General features: G+C 37.8%; 1 protein-coding gene across 1 annotated transcript in view; it reads right to left on the reverse strand.

The window, feature by feature from the left end:
- LOC135074559 (probable G-protein coupled receptor CG31760) overlaps positions 1-15,763 on the reverse strand; it is a 77,275-nt gene that overhangs the window by 29,606 nt on the left and 31,906 nt on the right. The window contains exons 3-6 of the mRNA XM_063968890.1: positions 6,701-6,844; positions 5,777-5,977; positions 3,271-3,449; positions 1,280-1,494 (exon numbers count right to left, since the gene is read on the reverse strand). Coding sequence (XP_063824960.1) covers positions 1,280-1,494; positions 3,271-3,449; positions 5,777-5,977; positions 6,701-6,844 — 739 coding nt within the window. The remainder of the gene's footprint in view (positions 1-1,279; positions 1,495-3,270; positions 3,450-5,776; positions 5,978-6,700; positions 6,845-15,763) is intronic.

Here is a 15,763-nt window from a genome sequence, read left to right on the forward strand (position 1 = left end):
GTTGATGTCTTGAGTAGCCAAGTTTACGACATGGCAAAAGTTTCACATAGTATCAGTGGCCTGGCTTTTGTACTTTCACTATCCCAGCTGGCGGGATCGTGCTCGCTAAACACTATTTAAACAATGCAAATATAATTATACGCTCATTAGCATCCGACTCACTTTTCCCGGTCCAATTAGCTAAATGAACTGTTATTTCTTCGCTAGGTGCTAATACAGCTGTGAAAAAGTTAAAAAGATGTGCGAGAAAAATAAAATATATTCTTAAAAGCTGCTCTGTGTTGTGTAAGCGCGAATTTGCTTGCTAATTGCTCTGTTTATGTTGCTTCAGTTTTTTATTTAAATTCTTTCTTAGAAGTTAAGTACTCCGAAAGGTTCGTTTCCTTCACATCTTTGCTGGTAAATATTAAATATGAAGTCAACTTTGTTGAAAATCGGGTCTGAATAAAGAACGAATTCCTTGAAACAACATTATGTTATAACCATGTAACTAAAGCAATGTAATGGGTCTATAAAAGAAGACCCTATGGGAACCTTTTAGACTTCTACGTGGACGAAGTTGAGGGCAAAAGCTAGTGGGACTATAAAAGTAATTAGTTTCGTAATGGACTTAAGGAAGTCCATAAACACATCTTCACTTAAAGCCACTGCCAATTATGTTGTTTAAAATAACGTACAGAGCAACGAGGCTCAACTACGCTGCTTAATAATACTGTTCGTTCGTTTCAGCCGAAAGACGTCCATTGCTGGACAAAGGCCTCCTCCAAGGTTTTCCACAAAGACCGGTCCTTTGCCGCTCGCATCACCTCCCGCGACCTTCACCAGATCGTCGGTCCACCTAGTGGGAGGCTTGCCCACACTACGTCTTCCGGCTCGTGGTCGCCGCTCGAGAACTTTTCTGCCCTAGCGGCCATCACATTAATATTTGCACATCGTATGTACGATAGAATATGTTGGAAACTTCTCTTTTTATAACCATTTGTATCCGTATTCTGGCAAATAAATGATTTATTAATATTATTATTATTATCACATGTGCCCCGCCTACTAAGCTGCAGCCTATGTCAGTTAAATGCTGTCTTGTTATGAAATTAAATACTTACAGTAGGTACGGGACTATTTCAATGTGTAGCCAGCCAGGATCTACAGCTTGACAGCCAATAAAAACCCAACCAAGTTCGTCTCGGTGACAAGTTTAAATGTCATTGGACAGGAGGAGTTTGAAGTTAAAGTTCGACTTCCCTGCAGTGCAAAGAGGATAATACGGCGGAATACTTACATGTAGTGAAAGAGTGGTCCCACCAATCAGTGTTGCACAGATACGCCTTAAGATCATCCTTCGTCCTGCCCACTATGACTGCCGGCGGCGCCACCAGCGTCCGTATCGCCAGAAGCACGCAAGCCACGCCGACTATGACGCCAATCCGCCGGAGAAGGTACATGTCAGATATCTTGACAGCTTTGGCTGAACGCACTTGGAAGATCACTGATATCCTGAGAAAGAAATTGGAGTTAAAGGATTTTTATTCAGAACAAAGCAGGTATTCAAAAAAATACCTGGTGTTAAGTGAGATGCAGCTTATGATGATACATACCTGCCCTGTAAGTGCCTATTTACTCTCGCCTTGAAGAGGCCCAGATTTAATGGGCCTTATTACAAAAAAGTTAAACCCGACACGAACTCTGGTTTAAAATGACATTTCCATACTAAATTTCAATTTCAACCAGGTTCAAACTGAGTCTAACTTTTTGTAATAAGGGGGAACATGTTTTGATTTAGGTGCCACGGTGGTGCTAAAGGTGCCATAGTGTGGCAAGGGTGAAAAGTTTTACTGCGTAAAATTTTTTTTTGCAGGTATGCTTTACTGGCAAGTCTTTGTAACCTGCTCTTAAGAGTGTAATAAGTATAACTGCTTATAAATTTATTACTTGGAACCTGAACGAAGAATTAAGGCGTGGGACGCATAATGATAAAAGTCACTTTTTTTTTTAAATTTATTTAACAACTTAAAGACAGTTACATTGAGACAATTACATTTAGATAGCTTTAAAAACCACTAGGGTTTGATGTAAAGCTAACGAGTTTGCAGTGGGTACATTCACAATTTCACATACAATTACATAATACAGCATAAAAATATTTTAATATTGTTACATTAGCTTTAGGAAATAGTCCTTCAGCTTATATTTAATATTTTTAACAGTGATTTCTTTCACAAATTCGGGTGGCATGTAAGTATTTTATAAGTGAAACAAGTATTTTATAAGTGAATTGTTTGAACACAGTGGTTTGAATGTACCTAGAACTAACTGAATTCCTCGAAAAAGGCTGATGTCTCTTACTGATGAAACTGCTTTTAACGCTTGGTAAATAAAAATGAGGGTCTTATTTGTAAAGGGCACCTATTCTATTTTTATTTTTCATTATCCTTTTATGGATCATTCTTATCTAAAGCACCTATCTATTCCTAGCAACCCACTCAAAATATTAATAAAACATCAAATATAACCGCACAATCTATCCATTTGATGTAAAACTCGTGCGTCTCAAACACGGCGATCAAAGAAAATATTTTGTTTACCCTTACAGGAAAACAGGCATGTTTTGACAAGACGTGCCCACGATTTTGCTTGGGTAGTTGTTGTCATTATATTTGGATTACGTAGCATAGAATAGACCCCCTCCACTTGTCCGGGATTCCTCACCCCGCCATTAATTCTCATAGCTGAATACTAAGTGCTAGGAAATTATTTAATGTTTCTCTGAATGAGAATAAGTTCTTCTATTGGAAGTCCTACGAAACATCTAGCTAAGAATGTTACCATTCTTATGTAGTAAGTTGTGCGATATTATAAGAACTTAAATTAATCTCATGTAGTCTGATGTGCTGATGACTGTACCTACATTACATTCTTTAAGAAGAAAATGCTTTTTAATTTTGCTGATGTTACTGACCATGGAAATACGGAACTATTCCTACCCGTCGTTCCCACCACTGCAATTCCTGTGTAGTCAGGATCTACAGATTGACCGCCAATAAAAACCCAACCAATGAAGGTCAAGGTTGTCCCGGGGAAAGAAAAATTGTCATTGGACCCGTAACAAAATTAATCAGAAGAACATAGCAGGATTTTGAAGTTAAGGTTCGACTTCTTTGACTATGAAAATATCAATTTTGGCGACAATAATTACCACATCTTCACAGGAGTTACAGTAGTAATAATAATTGGGAATAAACCAAAAATACTTTAAGCAAACGTCTGCCTTACCTCCAAGTCTTTAGCATCAAAGCACCATACGTCAGGCAGAACCCAACCTCCCTCAACCAGACCCTGGCGGTGCAGGTCAGGACCGTCGGTCGTCCGTACATCACGAGGGTTGTGCAGTAGATCAGCAAGGCTCCCAGTACTATAACCCTGAGCAATGCAGGGCTGGCTGCTCGAACCACCTGGAAGATAGCCTTTGTTACAACTGCTGCTGTCAAACCTATGTCGTCTGTTGAACATAGGCCTCCCCCAATGCTTTCCATGTCGCTCGGTTGGTAGCGGCCTGCGTCCAGCGCTTTTCTGCTACTTTTATGATGTCGTCGGTCCACCTTGTGGGTGGACGTCCCACGCTGCGTTTTCCGGTACGCGGCCTCCACTCCAGAACCTTACTGCCCCATCGGCCGTCAGTTCTGCGTAAAACCTATGTAAGGTTTATTTATTATATCACAGCTGCTTATTATTGAGTTTATGTTTCTGAGATCCAATCGTAAGAGAGTCAAATAGAAAGGTCATACGATGGATTCGTATTTTATTGGAAAAACATCGTGTAAAACCACATTAACAGAGTGTATTTGTTTAGTTAGAACATTACAGTCCAAGATTTAACACACTATAAATGTATACAATTTGCCAGATATCTATGGTGACTAGTTAGTTCAAACAAAAGAAACAAGTTCTTTGTTAAAACCCACACGATCAGGGGTAGATCACCTTTTCGAATTTCATGTACTAAAATGAAAGTGAGAGTTATAAGAAATAAAATTAAATAGTCTTTAAGTAGACTGAGCTAAATATGAAAGGAAGAAAAATAAACTAAATGAACATTGATTAATGAAACGTTTATTACTTTCTTGTTATTCAAGGTTGCACTATCTTAAAAATAGAAAAACAACGTTAATGGAACTTTGAATTAACCAGCTAGTTAATTTTCAGCGTTTAAGCTGTCAGAACATAGCTGCTGAAAAGAAACTAAATCAAAAGTATTTTGGCACGAACATTCTCGAGCAAGGGCACACAATGATGTGGAACTAATTTCTTTTTGAGCGCACGCCGCAGACAGGCGGCGAGAACCGCAAAGAGCTCGGAGTCTTTCAAATGAATTGAAGCAAATTAGTTTTTGGAATGCCTCGCAACGAAAAATAGCCCCTAATGAGTTGCCAAAAAGATGAACAAATACTTGTAACGTAATACATTTTTAAGTCTGAATTTCGCGAAGCTCTAAGCAGCAAATAAAATTTAAGCTGCTAATTAAATTTTAGCCGCAAGGCACTAAATTAAATTTTGGATTGTTAGTGAAAAAGCGACTTTTTCGGCGAATCAAAAGTATAATATTTAATCTTGCCACAGCTAATTTTCAAAAAACGGACCACATTTCACGGTTTCCTCAATACGTAATTATAAATGCCTTAAAAAAGATGACGTGCATCGTGACACACTGCGGCATCGTATTGTGCTTTAATTTGTTCTAACCCCTAAGGCATTTCAACCATAATTTCTTTGTCAACTTACCATACATGCCCATACTTGATGGTGAAGTAGACAATAAAAGGCAGGCACGATATGACCAGGCAGGCCAGCGCGAATATGGTCGACCGGACCACCCAGTTAAGCGCGGCTACGCAGTTAGAGCCATCCACGCACACCTCGCATCCTTGCTTGTGTCTTAGATCTTAAGGCCTTCAGGTAAGGCTTACATTACAATGTCAACTTACCGGCACATGTCCGTACTTGATGGTGAAGTAGACAATAAAAGGCAGGCACGATATGACCAGGCAGGCCAGCGCGAATATGGTTGATCGGACCACCCAGTTAAGCGCGGCTACGCAGGGAGAGCCGTCCACGCACACTTCACATCCTAGCTTGTGTCTTAGATCTTAAGTCCTTTAGGTTAGGCTTACATTACAATGTCAACTTACCCGCACATGTCCGTACTTGATGGTGAAGTAGACAATAAAAGGCAGGCACGATATGACCAGGCAAGCCAGCGCGAATATGGTCGACCGCACCCAGTTGAGCGCGGCTACGCAGGGAGAGCCGTCCACGCACACCTCGCATATGTGTCTTAGATCTTAATTCCTTTAGGTAAGGCTTACATTACAATGTCTACTTACCCGCACATGTCCGTACTTGATGGTGAAGTAGACAATAAAAGGCAGGCACGATATGACCAGGCAGGCCAGGGCGAATATGGTCGACCGGACCACCCAGTTGAGCGCGGCAACGCAGCGAGAGCCGTCCACGCACACCTCGCATAATGTGTCTTAGATCTTAATTCCTTTAGGTAAGGCTTACATTACAATGTCAACTTACCCGCACATGTCCGTACTTGATGGTGAAGTAGACAATAAAAGGCAGGCACGATATGACCAGGCAGGCCAGTGCGAATATGGTCGACCGGACCACCCAGTTGAGCGCGGCTACGCAGCGAGAGCCGTCCACGCACACCTCGCATAATGTGTCTTAGATCTTAATTCCTTTAGGTAAGGCTTACATTACAATGTCAACTTACCCGCACATGTCCATACTTGATAGTGAAGTAGACAATAAAAGGCAGGCACGATATGACCAGGCAGGCCAGGGCGAATATGGTCGACCGGACCACCCAGTTGAGCGCGGCTACGCAAGGAGAGCCGTCCAAGCACGCTTCGCAGCCTTCCGCGCATGGTAGGCACTCGAAGGCGTCGGTAACCGAGTAGAGACTACGTTGGTGCTGGAATAAAGATCAAGATATAAAAACTTGTCGATAATTTAACAAACACAGAGTGATGCAAACACTTTTTTAACTTTTTATAAACTTTATGGAGCTAATTTATAATATAAAGATGTCTACATTCTGACCAATAATAAAATTGTAATTATGCGAAGCATGTAAGTAACTATGAGATCCAGAGAACGGGTTTAAATAAAGTTAAAAAATACAATATTATTTCGTATTAATGAAAATTTGGGATAGTAAACAAAGAACAATCGAATTTTAAATAAACAAGATTTCCTACACTTCACTTGTTTATCCTAAGTGCATACGTTTGGGACAGCATTATTTTTCTAAGGCTGAGTTGCACCACCTAACTTTGGTCGTAACTTTAACGATAACCGGTGTTTTTTGTATGGAGTTTGACAGATTTTTGACGTTTGTCAAGGTTAAAGTAAGATGGTGCAACCCAGCCTTAGATTGATACTGTTTTTCAATGCATTGTCTTCGTCACTTTAAAATTCGTTGATTGGCTGGGATATACCATCTAACTTTAACTTTAACAAAAGTCTGTCAAACTCCATACAAAAAACACCGGTTATGGGTATAGTCACGGTTAAAATATGGTGGTGCAACTCAATCTAAATGTACAAAAACAGCACTAGCTGCAAAGAGTTTTACTAAATGAAGTTATATTAATTACTTTCCTAAATAATCGACTGTAATTATTAAGAAACTTACCAATAAATGTTTCTCATACTCTTCCTCAATGTCGCTGCCGTTGTAATATCTGTTGTCAGCCGTCGTGTTGGGGAAGTAGAAACCCCTCTTGCACAGGCACCGGTAGGAACCCCGACGGAACCCCAGGCCCGGCACGGGGACACACTGAAACAAATACAACGTGAGACCAAGAACGATACCCTTCAAGTACCTCGAGACACAATAGAAATCAATATCTGACATTAAGCCTGGGCGCAGACTACCAACTTTTAGAGTAGGCGCACACCGTTGATTTTTCGTCGGCCAGTTTTCGGCGAGTCGGGCAGTTGATCAGTATGGGCATGTATGGGAGTGCGCACACTACGCCGATTCGATTTTGCCGATTCTTCATACAATTTAAAATCGGGCCCAACTATCGGCCAACTAAAAATCAACGGTGTGCGCCTACTCTTAGTTTGCCAATTTGTATGAAGAATCGGCCGATACCAAATCGGTGTAATGTGCGCACTTTCATAAATCTTCATACTGATTAACAGCCCGACTTCACTATCGGCCAACTAAGAGTAGGCGCACACCGTTGATTTTTAGTTGGCCGATAGGTGTGCCCGATTTTAAATTGTATGAAGAATCGGCCAAATCGAATCGGCGTAGTGTGCGCACTCCCATACATGCCCATACTGATCAACTGCCCGACTAAACTATCGGCCGACGAAAAATCAACGGTGTGCGCCTACTCTAAAAGTCGGTGGTCTGCTAGGCTTTATTGTTACCGCGGTCTCATGCGACCGAAAGGTTTGATGGGTTTAAATATTCTGATTTGCACTTCACAAAAAAATTTTGTTGCTGCACTTCGACTCAAATCCGGTATTTTGAAAATCATTATTCTACATCTATGTATATAACCGTTATACGACGAATTTAATTTCATTATCAACAATTCACATTTTAATCGGCTAAACAGTAATAGAAAATAAAATAAAAAACGAAACTACCAAACGTGACGCCATTTTCCCGCCAAGAAAAATGTATTGATTTCTATTAGAACCCGAGGAGCATTAGTGATTTGAATTTGGAACGTCAAAACTACTAAAAAAGAAAGTAGTTTTTTTCTTTTCTGCGTCTAAAAGGCAAAGGCATGATTACACATGTCATACAGCCAGTTATTGTATTAAGCCTAATGTAACGTGATTTTTTGGAACGTCAATTCTGTATGAGATGTGACTTTGTTTATACCTAAATAGAAAAATAATGCTTACGGAAGCGTTCATTGGTTCATTATTAGGAGGAAAAATAATTTGCTAGGAAAATTTTGAAGACATTAAAATCCTCATAAATTTTCTTTCGCATCATCTTTTCAGACGGGACTCGGCCTTATCAGTAATCTTTTGTTTTTGTTGGCAGTCATTAATCCTGCGCCGCTGTCAATTAACGGTTGCTTATCAGCAGCTGTCAGCGGGAGTCGAATCTGAGATAATAACCGCTGGGAGGAAAAATGTAGCAGCGGAGTTTGTTTACTCTAATGAAATATAGGGGTTCCTTTAACGAAATTTTGATTTTAGCATTTATTTCTCAGATGTTTGTTTTTACGGTAGTGAGAGTTAAATACATAGATTAATAAAGCCTAGATAAGTAGATAGTAAGCGTACAAAAAGTGAGGCAACTTTTAGTGGACCATCCTGTCCACTTGAAACTTAATTGTTTTAATTATGTCTTTTTAAATATTTTTTAAGTAACAAATAATAACATTTTATTAATAAATGTGGATAAAAATCTCATATTTTCGAAAAAAAATGTCATAATTTAAACATTTTCAACAACGTCTTGATAGTAATTACAATATTTTTGCCTCATTTTTGACAAAGCGTTTGTAAAAGACTATGCATACCTACATCTGGGTTTTATTTTAAGGTTAAACATTAAATACTCGTAAGTATCACTAGGAAATAGCTTTATGAAACTAAGCAAAAAACGATCAAACCCGTAATATTCAAAAACCAATGTAAATCTACGCATAAGATAATAATTATAATATGCGTAGATTTATATTTAAGTAGGTAGGTTAGGTAACTAAATAAAGGGCCCATGAAATTGTTTGTAAAATATAAGGGCAAAGCCAAAGATTGTAACATCAATCATTATTATAATCAACATTATTGGTTTCCGCATGATTCCGATCCGTCAATGTAATTTATACCGTGCTAGGGAACCCGTGAAATGAACGATAAAATTTGAAATGCCCACTTATCGGCCGCGTATTAATAATATACCGTTTCTTTCTGCCCAATAAATTGTATCAAGTGATCCAGAGATTAAACATTTCGACTAAGATTTGTTGATTCTTATCAGTTCTTATTTAACCTGTTCTTTATAAAAAGCTGATGTTTTGCGAAGTGGATGTTGAGAGATTATTGGTACAAGTTTGCCACACTTTATGCAAAATTAGTTTACAATAAAAGATTTATTCATTTATTTTTATTTAAAAACTTTATTGCATACACAAAAAAGCGGTACAAATGGTGAACTTAATGTGGCATTCTCTACCAGCTGGCCTTGGGTGAAACAGAGAACTTGAGTTAGATTGGCAACTAAGATGGAGCTAACTGGTCAAAAGATGCTATTTATAAAATGAGTCTATCAGTCTTCTTCTTCTATCGTATACAAAGCTTTCAGGTTGTTACAACACTCGTATCAGACTTGCATTAGGTATCGCGTAGAACTTACTTAATTACTTTTATACTCTCTAACTTTTTCTAACGCTCGTATTCACAAACTACCGTATTATGAGGTCTCATAGTGTGCGTGGACGCACAGGGTGACACACAAACTAATCACAGAGCTTTATTCAACGCTGTGTTAGATTTGCTGCTTCACTTAAGCAAGCATCGTTTGTGAATAAGGGATGTATAAGGGACCAGGATAGCAAACCTGAGTCAAGTTAAGTGGAACAATTTTCCCACCATCCATAACCGGATTGACTTATTCAAATCAACTCATTATTTACTCTTTACTGCCTGTCCAAATATTTACTCTAATTTAACATTTACAACAACCAAAACCTCGGACAGACAGACAGACATATCGAAACTGTAAGGGTTCCTTGTCAGGTCTACGGAACCCCAGAAATGACTACAGTACAATCTGCAAACGATGTAGAATACTATCGACAATCGATATCCCCTCAACACTGTTTTTAATGTCTTTAGTTCTTCCACAGTTTTAGAGCTCAATAAATAGTTTATAACCGGATAATACCAGTTTATACTGGTTTCTTTGTACATTTTCGGGATTTTCCCTCGTGAAACGGATTATGTAAGGTATTACAGAAGCTTGGTACGTGGAAGCTTATGGGAGATTGGGGAAGATGAATTGTTATTCTTAAGGTGGTTTTTTGTCCACATTTTCTTATACATACCAGCGACATACTTAGTTTGCCTTTTTTTGCACAGAAGGCAGGTATTCGACCGCAATCGCATCTGATGTTAAGTGAGATGCAGTCTGGAATGGTTCATATCTGTAAGTTCTTATTCACTCTTGAGGTTTACCTAAATATTAAATTGGTCAACTTGAAGCCTGGCTAATGCCTACTAAACAATGTAATCAAATATGGAGGGTGGCGAAAATGTATGTACCTACTATGTCTGATTAACCCTTTACCTACGGGGCCTTTGGAAACCAAAGTCGCCTCTCAATACGGGGTATTTTAACCTAAAAAATTGTTTGCTACACTTCACATCAAGATATTTTTAAAAGTATGAGACTTACGGTATTTAAATTTGGAATATTATATTTTGCAACTAATGTAGTTTCATAATTACAAGCGCATTTTACACTTAATTTGCAATTTTATTGTTTTTTTGTCGTTAACCGTGATTTAGTATTGGCTTTGCCAAAATAACAATAGATGCCACCCGTATTGAGAACTGACTTTTGACTTGGCAACTATAGGTGCCTCCCGTAGGTAAGAGGTTAAAATCACGGAATCACGGAAACTAATAACGTACCTAGTCAAAATTGTTTATTGAGTATAACCTACTCAAAAACAATTTAGGTTCGGTGATTAGATTGTATTTTGAAAAAAAAAAAACTTCTCTTTTATATTACTTAAAATACGTTGAATTTTTTGGAAGCTTTAATATAAGGAAAAATTCAAATGTTTTTGTAGCTTATGTTAAGCCATTTAACACACGTCTCTTCCTCAAAAGCATGGATTTTAACCTATTTTTTCGCTCAATATCAATCAAATCACAGTAAAGGTTCGGCCAAACCAACGCGTGCAGCCTGCGTGGGCGATAGGGACTGATTTCTACAGATATGGGCACTTCTTCGAAATTGCATTCTTCGGCTGATTCATATGGACAAATTTCAAATTCAATTTTGGGTCTGTAACATAGACTCGTATGAAAATAGGTACACCCAATAACATATATTTGGATGAGGGACTCGTTTTGGTAAAGTAGTTTTCAAGATATCGACGTTCAAATATTTTGTGCCCATATGAATCAGAATTTGTTACATATTAATCAAAAATAGAAATAAAATTTAAATCTTTATGTACAATTGGCTCTATATTAAGAAAATAATCATATTATAACAAAAACAATGATCTGTTGTTATGAAAAAAATATCAGTTATCAAAATATTACGAGAAAAAAATGCAACGAATTCCACAAAATTCATGAAAAACATTTTTTGAAACTTTAGTATACATCCATAATATTTTGTCATCATCATAATCATTTCAACCATAGGATCCACTACTGAACATAAGCCTCCCGCAATAATTTCCATAATGACCGGTTGGTAGCGGCCTGCATCCAGCGCCTTCCTGTGAATGAAGGTTCTGCACTGAGCTTTCCGGCACGTGGCTTCTACTCCAGAAACTTGCTTTCCCATCGGCCATCAGTTCTGCATACTGTGTCCTGCCCATTAACACTTCAGCTTGCTAAAACATCGGACTATGCCACCATGCGACTTTAGATAGTTTATGGATCTCCTCATTTCGGATTCGATTGCATAAAAAAAAAACCAAGCATAGTCCACTGCATAGTAGTGAGAGGCCGCTTTTCAGTACAATATGTCATCACTAATAACACACACTGGATGTAGACTTTCATCTTATGGCACTAAGGTATTTTAGATGACTCTACTCAGCTGTATCACTTATCCAAGCCATCGTTGTTAAGATGTCCACCCACAAGGTGAAGAAGGTGAGATGAGCTTATAGAGGTTGTGGCAATGGCAATCAGTTAATCTCGAAATCATTGGAGGCCTATGCTCAGCAGTATATTATTTATTATGTGCTATGGACGCCATAAGTGTAGCTGAAATTATAATAAAAATAAATAATCGTTGGGCAATTTCATACAGCGCCATTTAGCCACAAAATAAGCAACAAATATGCTAGTGTTATGGTTGCTAGCTTAACGGATATACTACTTATTTACTGTTTAAACACATACATTATTCATAGTATAAAAATGATGATGATTTTTTTTATTCATAACAAGACCGCAATCGCACCTGGTCTTAAGTGAGATGCAGTCTGGGATATCATTTTTAGCTAATAAACACTTTTTTGGTGCTTGATAGATCAAAAACTAATTTATTTTATGATTCATATTGGGCCCTGACCATATGAATCACGCACAGATGAATCAGTTTTTTGCCTAAAATCGATCAAAACTCGTCATACATACAGACTACAGTGTTGTCATTTTTCTACATAAATCTATAACCCAAAAGCATCACAAGAAAGACAGATTAGATTTTTAATGCAATAATATAATTTTATAAAGTAGGCATTGTAATCAGCATGCCACCTGAACCAAGCACAGATGAATCAAGTATTTGCCTTCGTTACACCGGGTTCTAAGCCAACTAGCTCCACGTCTGCCTTCTAGCTCATCCGTTGCAAGATGGGCTTGCCTCCACGCCAGAAACCAGACTCTCATGATTAAAACCTGACCAGTTATGGTCAAGAACAGCTCACGCCATATGAATCAGTATTTTATGCCGGACACTGCTTATTTATTTTTTTGCAAACAAACTAACTTAATTAAAATTATGACGCATTTTTTTTGGAGAAGGACAACTCATTGGCTTTCGAAATAATTTTAAATTATATTGATATATCAAAAGGAAAATGCTACATCAACCATTTTGTTCCGGAAAACGGCTAACGGACACACCATATGAATCAGAGAATCACACTTCAAATATTTTTATTTTGTATAAAGACAGCAATTATGTCAAAAATGTAATTTGCGCCAGATAGGGCTATAGTTAAGCTATACGAAAAAAATATTGCATGCCATTTTGTTAGTTGGTTACAGAACTATACCCAAAGACATCGAAAATTTTGCCTCCGAAGAAATACCCATATAATTAAACGAATTAATATCTACTATCTCCTCTTAACCACCATCAATTTATCATTCAATTATTTACTTCAATTCCATGTTTATCCAACAATCGGACCGGCCCGTTAACAGGCGACCGATAGCGGCACAATGACGACTAGATTCACAATCAAGATTATTCTAAACGTTCATTGTTATTATAAATTACTCGTGCTTAAATAGAAGATAATTAATATTATTGACAGTGAGACAAAGCTGTTTATAGCAGGCAGGTGGTCTGATAAATGAATTGAGCAATACTTATCGGTTGTCAATTGTTTTGACAAAAAGCTATATAGGTCTTTAGTAAGTGCTTAAGACCTACTTTTACGCCCGTATTCACAAACATTACTATGAGGTCTCACAGTGCGTGTGGACGCACAGGTTGATACATGAACCAATCACAGAGCTCTATTCAACGCTGTGCATTCGATTTGCTACTTCACTTAAGCAAACATTGTTTGTGAATACGGGCATTAACCACAAATAAGTAATACTATTTTTGAATGTCATTGCTCTATCTTGCATTTTGCGTTTGCGAAGATACTAAGGATGGTACTAAAACTTGTCTAGATATCATAAGTCTTCACTCTTGCCTCCTAAAAATCCGGGTCATTGACAAAAAAAGCTATTTTTCTACTTAATAACGTTGCTTCTAAGCTAATTCATAATCATTAATGAGCTAGGTACCCGGAATCAAAGGCGTGACCGGCATAATTACTAGCGATCAGTCACACTGCTGCACAATGGGGGCATTCAGGATATGTTTTTGCCACCATCCCGGCGCCAAATTGGCGCGAACTATTTTTCTTCTGTATTTTTTGTCTTTATCATAATAATGTCAATTGAATCCCTTAGCATGAAAAACTCGGTGACATGACTTATGACTTGGCCTCCTTGGCGTCTGCCTCCTTGCGGAAAAAAAGGTAGAACGAGCCAAGATAGCGCCATCTGGTGATGATGTTTTGCTACAGTCCGTTGTCTACCAAATAGGATGAGAATATTTATTTTATTTTGGATTAAACTACAATAATGTGTAACACTAGTGGCCGCCCGCGACTTCGTATGCATGGATCCCGTTTTACCCTCTTTGGGGTGGAGTTTCGTAAAATCCTTTCTTAACGGATGCCTACGTCATAACATCTACCTGCATGCCAAAAGACTGCCGGAAATTGGCGTCTTTTTTTTTTCGCGCGGCCATCGACCAAACCTTGTTTTTTGATTACAAAATAGTGTAATAAACCAAACTTACTATGACATGTATATCTCTAAACTCAGTCTGAACTGAGTTAAGAGCGTTAGAAGTTTGATGGTTTACATATACTAGATTTGCTTTTTGCGCGCAAGTTTTGTAAGATATTGCAACAAAATAGTGACATTGTATGTGTAAACAAACAATACCAACCATTAAAGGCTCCAGACATCAGTGTGGAGCAGAATCAGCGCAATAAAAAAATAGCGCAATATTTTGTTGCAATTTCTTACAAAACTTGCGCGCAAAAAGCAAATCTAGTATGTAAATCATCAAACTTCTAACGCTCGTAACTCAGTTCAGACTGAGTTTAGAGGTATACATGTCATAGTAAGTTTGGTTTATTACACTATTTTATAATCAAAAAACAAAGTTTGGTCGATGGTCGCGCGAAAAAAAAAGACGCCACCTTCCATACAAAATCTGGCATTGCCATTTCAGCACGATCTGTCCAGTGGTTAGGGCTGTGCGTTGATTGATCATTATGTCAGTCCTTTGAGTTAATATATTTAGATTAATTAACTTAAGTGAACGAAAAAAATAAAATAAAAAGTAACCGCAGGCACACCGCAGGGCTGCCAGAAAAGCTACTACTGTTTATGTAATGTCTCTATGTAAAACACGTCATTTACAAACCATTATGATCAGAATAGGTGATGACGCTGTTTTTATTTTTTTTATTGGTTTGTTCAACTGGATAGCAAAATAGAGCCCTTGTTGAAAGTACATTTGCAAAAATATTTACAAAATTATTGTTTTACCAAACAGAACAAAGCTTTTTTTATAGAAAACCATTCGCTACATTGAAACCAGAACAACTTTATAGCTCGCATTTGACGACGAGCATTTACCCCAAACCAATACATTCAAGCAAACTACCAATTCTTCTTAACTCGTACATAAACCGTATAACTTTATTTCTCAACATAAACAGTAGTAAATAGTTCGCCCTTGGCACAGCTTCCAAACTTTATGGTAGGAATAAATAAAAGGCCATAGCGATTGCGCCTCCTTGCTGGCACAAAATAAAAAGTTTCAGTGACCATACTCGTTTGCGAAAAAAATATAAAAGAGCCTTCTGTGGTATAATACATTCAATTCAATAGCATATAAGATTGCATAATAACCCTTTCTATGTATTATACAAACTCTGTTCGTTTCATGTTTCGAAGTTTATACTTTTACATAACTGATTTGTGTAAAGAAAACTTTTCTTTCTGTAAGTTTACATGCGGCATTTAAATACGTTACAATGGATGAAGGGAAACCTTAGAAATAGAAAAATACTTTTGTCAGCTACGACGAAGCACGGAAATTCCACACAAAGAATATTGAAACGATTCATTTTAGCACAGCGTGTACATTAAGAGTAGGCGCACACCGTTGATTTTTAGTTGGCCGATAGTTGTGCCCGATTTTAATTTGTATGAAGAA

This window comes from Ostrinia nubilalis, chromosome 1, assembly GCF_963855985.1.
Source record: "Ostrinia nubilalis chromosome 1, ilOstNubi1.1, whole genome shotgun sequence".
NCBI classification, from domain to species: Eukaryota; Metazoa; Arthropoda; class Insecta; order Lepidoptera; family Crambidae; genus Ostrinia; species Ostrinia nubilalis.